Source organism: Anabas testudineus, chromosome 11 (assembly GCF_900324465.2).
Source record: "Anabas testudineus chromosome 11, fAnaTes1.2, whole genome shotgun sequence".
NCBI lineage: Eukaryota > Metazoa > Chordata > Actinopteri > Anabantiformes > Anabantidae > Anabas > Anabas testudineus.
In genome coordinates, this window is record NC_046620.1 from 541088 (window position 1) to 550172 (window position 9085).

Genomic DNA, 9085 nt, shown 5'->3' on the forward strand with positions numbered 1-9085 from the left:
CTAAAGAGGAAGAAGAGGGAAAAGAAGGAGCAGAGAGGGGCACGGCGGCCATTAAAAGTCAGTCACGGCACGGCGGCCATTAAAAGTCAGTCACGGCACGGCGGCCATTAAAAGTCAGTCACGGCACGGCGGCCATTAAAAGTCAGTCACGGCACGGCGGCCATTAAAAGTCAGTCACGGCACGGCGGCCATTAAAAGTCATGGCACGGCGGCCATGTTGGACAGAGATGGAAAAGGGACAGGTGGAAGAAGGAACAGGTGGAAGAAGGGAAGGGCACGGCGGCCAAGCAACCACAGAATTAAAGAAAAGTGTGACTCACAGTTCGTAGATCTACCTGAAAAGAAAAAGAAAAAACAGCACGTTAGTCTGAAACTGCTCATGTTTAACAGAACTCATTCTCATAGCTTGAAATTCACTGTGGAGTCTGTTTGTTGCTTTGTGAATGACACTGATTATTTTATCAAAGATTAAATTAAAAATGTGTGTTTGATAAATAAACTGACATCGTGTTCGAGTGTGATCATCAGTCATAGAAACAAAGGTTCTTTGTACTCACCTGTGAAAATAAAGTTTATCAGCCGCTCCAATAACGAACATCTGAAGATCCGTTTAACGAGGGATGATCTGCAGGAAGAGAACAGAGAAGATCACACACTGAAGGTGGCTACTGGTTTCCGTCTACTGGTTTCCGTCTACTGGTTTCCGTCTACTGGTTTCCGTCTACTGGTTTCCGTCTACTGGTTTCCGTCTACTGGTTTCCGTCTACTGGTCTTTATCTTAACATACAGCACATGATCATAATAATAATTCTCAAGTTATTCATCAGGTTTAACTGATGCTAAAGTTCATCACTCGGCCTTTTCCTCTAATACAACTGTCTTTGAAGCCCTGTGGGTTTCTAAACCATCTGCCTCCTTCTGGATCCAGAGCTGGACTTGGTTCCGTTTGAAGTACATGGTAGTATTTAGTACTGCAGTACTAACCCGGGTACTTCTACATATTAGACAAACACCTGCAGTTTTCCTCGAGTATCGGTTTGTGTCTTTCTACCTGCTCTGGGCCCAACACACCTGACGTTATTCACGTCAACACTGACGACACTCTCAGGTAAATCAGACCGTCTCTCACCTTTTCGGAACCGGTTCCACGCTTTTCGGCCTCATTGTCTCACGTGTCCTGAAGTTTCAGTCGAGCTCAGGTGTTGTGGCCGCGGCCACCTGTGTTCGGCGTCTGACGTCACAGGCATTTATTGGCACAGCGGTGCGTTAAAGGAACGCGGAGCGTCGTAAAACCCAAAACTGGCGGAGACAGGTGAGTCTGTGAACACCTGAGTGTCAGTGAAGTGAATGACTCAGCGGCTGACCGGTGTCATCAGAATAAAATGAAGGTTAAAGTTACACAGAACATACAAATATTAAAGGTGAACAGATTTATTTTACTACATGAATCATGGTCAAAGGAATTTTGGATTTCCACTGTGTTCGGTTCAGTTACAACAGTTTCAGTTTTCGAGATCACAAAACTATATTACAATAATATATATAATATATCATCATATATATAACATATGATATATATATATATATATATATATATATATATATATATATATCTCCAGCCTGACTTCTTCTTATGTGTTTGGTTGGACAGTGTAGTGGTAACAGACTGTGTCCTGCCTCCAGCTGGGGTCTTCAGGAAGGACCTCCTGATGATGATGATGATGATGATGATGATGATGAACATGTCTCATGTAACTGTCCACATAGATGTTAAATATGAACGGACAAATAAAGTTGTTTTTTTCTTCACTTCCAATTCGATAAAATTACCATAATTAGCCTTCCTGAACCATTGTCCCTAAAAACAGATTCTCTGCCTACTTCTCCATTCAATATGAAATCCATGAAACAGGTTTTACTGATTAAACTGGATTTTCAAATACATTTAAACCAGATTCTGAATCCATCATCGTCATGTTGTTTCACATATTTGTATGAGCTGAAATATAGTTTTTATTCATTTATTGTGTTTTTCTATGCGTGTCTCATTTTCTTTTGTAGTTGTTATATTTTCCGTAGTAAAAAGTAACTAAGGTATTTTAAATGTGTGTTTTATGTTTCAGAATATGATTAAAACTTTAAAATACTCTTTAACACTACACATGGAAAACTGAATATCACTTGTACACAGTCTCCTGTGTGTGACTTCACAGTAATTAGTGTACATCAGTTAGTGTAAGTTAATTTAACCACAGATGATTATCATTAAAAACAGAAGCACACGTTCAGATTTTCATGTTTTAATCTCAATGTTTGTTCCAACATCTTCACTCAGGACTGTTGATGTGTCGCCGCTGGAGAAGATTTCTTATGACAAAAATCTGTGAAGACAGAAGAAGAAGAGGAGAGATACAATTTAAAGGTGCAGCGTGTAAAATGTGAAAGATTTAGCGCCATCTAGTGGTGGGACTCTCCACAGACACTGACCACAAAGAGACAAGAAGTTACTATAACAAATATACAAGTAACTGAAACTGAGACAAAAACATCCAGGGTGAAAGAACTCCAGATTAAAAGATGACGAGGAAACAGAGTCAGCCACCTGTAACTCCGTCGTAGCTGAACGCTCTGTGGTGCTTGAATCCCAAACACTCGGCCTGTGTCCTGTGACCGTCGAGAGCCGCCCTCAGCTGGTCTACGTCGGAGTGATGCCCCTCCCTCCCTGATTGATATAAACACACACAGATCTGAGATCACACACACTCTAATGAACTGTTCCTTTAATCTTCTACAGTGTGTGTGCTGTGAGTTTACTGTAGCTCATCAGGTATCGTCCCAGTATGTCTTTGTAGACCACCAGCAGACAGTCGGAACAGGTCTCATAGAAATCCAGTGCACCTGAGTCGTTGAACGGTTTAACAACGCCGTTTGTCTCCACCGCTAAGACACAGAGATAAAACACAAACACACAGAGAAATGTCAGAAAGACCGTAACAAGTGAAAGAAGCAGTTTCAGTTTCCGTCTCTGTCATAAAACAGAGATGTTAGGTCCAGGTGATTCATTTGGACTCTGCAGGACCTTCAGAAACCCTCTGAGTCACTGTTCCTCTGTGTTCGACTGGATCTTAGCAGCTGATTCAGTCATTTTCTGAACTGTTCCGGACCTAAACCTGGTCTCCCTGAGATTCACAGCTTGTTCCCAACTCTCTGTACCAACTCTTCTGTTGACCGTCCACAGACACAACGACCTACTGGAGGTTCTGGAGCTGAACACACAGCGCCACAGAACACAAAGTATTCATACTTACTACTACTTACTACACTACTCTGCGGTAACAGTACTGTATTCATGTAGGACTATTGTTGTTCGTCTTCCTTTAAATGGTCATTTTCTTTTTACCTTGATTTTCATTCCAATTATTTCTGTTAATATTATTATATTGTTGTGTATGTGTGTGTGTGTGTGTGTGTGTGTGTGGACTCACTGGCAGACACAGTGTGCAGTGTGTGGTGTTCAGCATCAGAGGGGTCAGAGGGCAGCGTCAGGTTGAGGACGTAGTTGGCACACGACTTGTCACTGAACACAGAAACACACAGCAGGTTTTAGTAACTGGATTCTGAAACAGTCCAGGTCCAGTCTGCGAAGAAAAACCAGAACCAGCAGCAGCTCGAAGCCTCAGTTAGTTCTAACAAATGCTTACAGCGACTGAACACTCACATGTACAAGTTTCTCTCGGTCAACACCACAGTCTTGTTGTCTGGGAGCAGCTGGAGCTCCACGTGGGAGCTGGAGGCATTTTGTAACAGGTTCCAGCCTTGTTCATAGTCAGAGACGGACCAGACCAGAACCCAGTCCCCGAAGATCTGCAGGAGGGAAACAGACGTGAAGCTGCCACAGAGGAAGTAAGGACACAGAGGACACGTCCGTCCTCCGTGTCAGGTTTTATGATTTAAAGCTCAAATGGTTCAGCAGGAAATCGACGTGTAGGTTTTGGTCCCTGGTGTTTTATCTGGATCTGATGAGCAGGAATCTAAAGTGGTGAATCTGCAGAAACAAGCTCACCTTGTGCAGGTCTTTTGTTGGCAGCCTCGTGTTCACACCTTCACATTGTTTGCAGACTGGTGCTGTGTCGGAGTCGTTCAGCAGCATCAGCAGCATCAGCAGCAACACAATAACAACAGAAACAGTGTGAATGACAGTGAAGGTTTGTGAAACTATGAACAACTTCCTAGGACTGATGGATCCACCACGCTGAGCACAAACACGCTCACCTTGTGCAGGTCTTTGGTTTGCAGCCTGGTGGTCAGACCGTCACATCCCTCACCGGCTGCACTGGAGCCAGTCGCTGCCACCAGCAGCAGCAGCAGCGCCCGCTGCACAGCACAGGTCATCCTGCTGCGAGACACAAACACACCGGGCCGTAGAAGAGGAGGAGGCTGGTGACTTTATAACTCAGGGGGCACCAGTGGCCTCATGTGAGCCCCAAGATGGGCCAGCGTCAGTCCAAAGGGCATGTGTATCCAGTGTGTGACTGACCCTTTGAGTCTGCTGTGCTTAGCGTTTGTTTTGGTGGATTCATGTGTAAAACGCTGCAGCTCTCTGAGGACAAATTAGCCAACGTCCACTCTCAAGGACAAACTGCAGCACATCGTCACCGTGCTGTTGGATATTTGGTCACTTGTTGTCTTCTGATGACAGTTTTAACTTTATCTTTACAACAGAAATCTGAATAAATGATAAAGTTGTTAAATAGTTAATTCTTTGGTTTGTTAATTTCTTATTATAAGAGATTTATTTATATTCAGTCTTTTAATTCTTTGTTACACATAATATTACAAGACAGAGAAGAAGCTGGTTGATAGTCTCAGGAGGTGTGTGCGCCCTTGGATCAAAGCTTGTATCTTGTATCTTAGTCCTGTCGGTGTAATAAAACATATGTGAACTGTTTCTGTGACAGTGGTCCCGGCCTGAACTGTGTAACATCGATAAACAATGTGTATTTACCAGTGAACCCTCCCCTCCCCGAGGTCACCCACCTCACCAAGCCAACAGTCATGTGACGTAACATCTTCTTCCATATTTAGCCCCCCCCACATTACTTTGGCGACCATTGGTTATGTTTCCCTTCAGTCCCTCATGTGAACTGGGCTTCTGGAGCCACTTTGGGTTGGAGACCCCAGTGTTTGTCCTTGTGTCTTTGGTCTGCTCCAGATCAAGTGTTTTACACACTTTTACTCAAATACGGTTTTAACCATATTGTAACCATGGTAACAATACTTTTTATTTTGTGGTACAAGTCACTTCTAACACACAGAACAGACCCAGAGATCCACAACCAGGACCAGAAAACTGAACCACAAACTCATGATTCTTCAGAATAAAACCGTTTTTTACATTTTTATTTGATATTTGATGCTTTTATTAAGCATTGTGATTTATTAAGTGTTTGTTTTTGAACAAAATGAATCTCAGTCACCAGATTCCGGTTTAGTGTCAGTGTCTCTGTGCTGGTTCAACAGGGACATCGCGGTTTGCTGTGGTTTTACATACATCAATCATTTACAGGTCTGTTGAACTGCCCTCAGTCAACATTGACAGTTTATAGAACAGATTTCGATCTTACTGAAACCCACAGATAAAACATGACCTCTACTAGTACTGCTGTCAAATCCCTAATGTTGAAGAGTGAGTCCATGTAAAATGGAGGCAGCGGTGTGTGGACAACATTTAGACTTGTTATGGAAAGACACCTTTAGTTTAGATGAGACAGACAACATTAGCCTGGACTCATCTTCTCTGGTCGTCTCTCCAGTAACAGGTAAAACTCAAAATCAGAATTTCAGTAAAATACACTGTTCTAATAATAATAATATTAATAAATGAATAGTAATCAAAACAGAAAACACAGAAACGCTTTAAATATTTATTAAATATTCTTCAGTGTCAGTTACAGATATTTGTTTCTGACTGAAACTTCAGCTGAAAGACATCTTGAAGCCTTCGCCTTCACGACAGAATTCTGCAGAAAGGAAAAGAGATTTAGTTCTGTCTGATATCACACGTGTGGAGTCAGCATCTGAACAGAGAGGTTTAAAGATAAAGCACCTTTCTTTGGATCGTAGTGGAAGTCTGGTTCTCCAGAGAAGCCGAGGCAGCTCGCCTGCTGCTTGAAGTGTTCCAGGTCCGAGTCCTTCACCTTTGTCTCTCTTGCTGGAAACAAACAGACAGAAGTTGAGGACGTTTTAGACGAGGTGTGGGTTTTTCATCTCTGATTAGTTTCTTCTTACCCAGCAGATAGAGGGCGCGAGCGGTTATTTCTTCCTCTCCGCTGGACATGTTAATTAAATTCAGGATTTTGTTGATGTTCCTGGCGTAGCCGGTCATGCTGAGGACCAGACAGCCATCACAGCTCGGCAGCACGTGGGACTCTGAGGTCATGTTGGCAACTGGAGACGGAAAATGAGACGACAGGTTTTACTGGAGCTGAAATGAGTCTTCACCCTGAAACTAGGAAACTGTGATGAACATTTTCAGCCTGTTCTGATGTTCTGATGAGAAAATATGTGACTTCAGTTAATTGAAAACATTAGGTAGGAGCAGCCGTAGCACCGTCCAACAGTACCACCACCCAGGAGTGTCCTATGAACTCGGTGGGTACATTACTGTGTCCCACAATCTGAGAGAAGAATTTAGAACGAGAAAGAAACCGCTGGTGTCAGAAAGAGAAAACCAACAGCTGACGACAGAAAATACCAACCTCAATAAAACAAGACCCACGATCAGACAGACAGAGACCAAACCACGAGATGCAAACGTCTAAATCAGAGTTTGAAGGGAATTAACTGTAAAGAGAAGGTTCATGGTTCAAACCCTAGAGGTTCACCTGATTTCTGTGAGGTAGCTTCACTTTACACCTCGAGCTTACGTTTAATGTGAAACCACAGGAACTCTGACCTCCAAGGAACTTACATGATGCTTTTGCAGTGTTGCCGTCAATAATTATGTTAGTGGTTGCTGAAAGGCAGGTTCCATTTCTGAAGAAAGAGACAAGAGGGGGTGTATCAAAAACCACGTTTGTTCTCAGATCACCTGAAGAACACTAGAGCCATACGTGAACCCACAGGGAAGGTTTGAACCCAGAACCCTCTTGATGTGCTGCGGCTGTCTTAATCAGCATTAAGGGATAAAACTCACATTCTGTTCTCCTGAGACATGAGGAGTTCGTTTGGTTTGGACGGTGACGCGGTGAAGTTCAACCAGCCTGTTTCAGTCATCTTCAAGATGCTCTTATATACTTGATGGTCGTTGTAACCTATGATCAGGTTTGACCTGCCCAACATCTGGAGACAAACATGAACACACTTGATCAGGTCCTGCTAACATTAACTTTAGATTAGAACTGATGGATTGAAATGCCCCAATAAATATCATTTAAAATACATTAGAGAAGCTTCGTCTCACTTAACTATATGTATCCTGTTTACAGTGATTTTGGTTTCTGAGGTTATTAATTGATTATTGCTCATTGATTGACTGACTCGTTCATGTCTTGGTCACATTTGACTTTTGCAGGAAATTAACTTCAGGTGTGACAAACAACTTTCGATCTATCAGATTAAATCAAACATTAAAACAGCAACTTTTAGTGGAACCTCATCAAAACTAACCGTGGACAAGTTTCCAATCTAATCTCAGCTAGTTTAGTTGATGGTAAAACTTCAATAGAGGTCAAATCAACGTTGCTGTGATTTCAGGACTTTACAGCTTCACGAGTCAGTAAAAGAAAGACCAGTCGGAAGCTTCCTGGACACGAAACAGACTCACGTCTCTGCAAATTGGTTAAACCATCGTCCATGTGCAGTGTTCTCACTCAAATCTACAGCATGAGCGGCTTAAACTGAGGCTACGAAAAGACAAATACATCTATAATAAACCCAATGCACAGACCCAGAGACCCAGACAGGAAGCAGGAGGGTTTACCATGGAGGCGTCGGCCAGGGACAGAGGAGTCACCAGAGGTTGGCATTCTTCAGGAGTCAGAGCCGAGCTGCTCAGAAACAGCTCCACAACCAGGACCAGGACACTGAACCTGAGACTCATGATGATTCAGAGTAAAACTGACTGAGTCTTCAGCCTTTATAGAAGCTGAGGTCAGGACGTGTTCATCGGTGTTTGCTGTGGCCGCAGGATTTCAACAACCTGCATCAATCATCTACAGATTCGTTGAATTCCTGTCGGTCAACATTGACGTTACACAGAACAGCTCCTCTTCTAGCACTGAGGAAAATCACACTATGTTGAAAAGTTACTCAAGTTCAAATGCTCAGTATCTTTTACTGGTATGTGGACTGAAGGTAGGACTCTTCATCACTCAGCATTATGTTCAGGTGCTGAGCAAAGACTGGACACAGTCAATGCTATTGCAATCATCCCATTTTAGTCTGGACCAAAGTGGTGGACCCATTGTCGTCACCGTCCACGGATCCTCTCTGATGTGGGACTGAAAAAATCTTCAGTGTGTTGTATTTCATTTTATTTCAGCAGCAGACGAAGATTCAAACCAGAATCAGATCATTATCTGTATCTCTGCAGCAGAGAGGCCTCTTCTCTGTCTGCACTGTGGGTCAGTGAGCAGTAGAGGGAGCCAGAGTTTAAGAAACTGAACTGAACCATCAGATCCAGATTCCAGAGTGGAGACCGGCACCTTACTGCAGAACAGCTGTGGGACCTGGATTTGACTGAGCTGTTACAGGCCACATGTTATTTTAACTCTGCCTTCATCAGTGCAGGTTGTGGTGGAGGTGTTTCTCTTTCTGGGTCGATCTGGGAGGATTCTCTGAAACATTCTGGACCTGAAAACGTCCACGTGAACATGAACCGCAGCTCTGGAGCTTCACTGTTCATATCTAGTGAATTAGGTTTGTGGGTGGATCAGTGGAGCTGACTCTGCTGGATGTTGTTGTGGTTTTAATGGTCTGACTGGGATTCTTCACTGGAACTGTTCACTTTCAGTTTTCTGATGGTACCAGGACAGGAAGTATTGTGAACCAGAGTACTGAGCTACTTTTGTACTGGCCTTACAGT

General features: G+C 43.2%; 1 protein-coding gene across 1 annotated transcript; it reads right to left on the reverse strand.

The window, feature by feature from the left end:
• Positions 1-2229: 2229 nt before the first annotated feature.
• On the reverse strand, positions 2230-8130 carry LOC113153561 (saxitoxin and tetrodotoxin-binding protein 2-like). The gene is made up of 12 exons (XM_026347245.1): positions 7982-8130; positions 7196-7341; positions 6971-7035; positions 6289-6447; positions 6107-6211; positions 5980-6020; positions 4273-4437; positions 3719-3864; positions 3486-3577; positions 2815-2940; positions 2603-2722; positions 2230-2381 (listed from the first exon to the last, which is right to left on the reverse strand). The coding sequence occupies exons 1-12, from the start codon at positions 8099-8101 to the stop codon at positions 2332-2334; spliced, it is 1335 nt and encodes a 444-aa protein (XP_026203030.1). The 5' UTR covers positions 8102-8130; the 3' UTR covers positions 2230-2331.
• Positions 8131-9085: the final 955 nt, after the last annotated feature.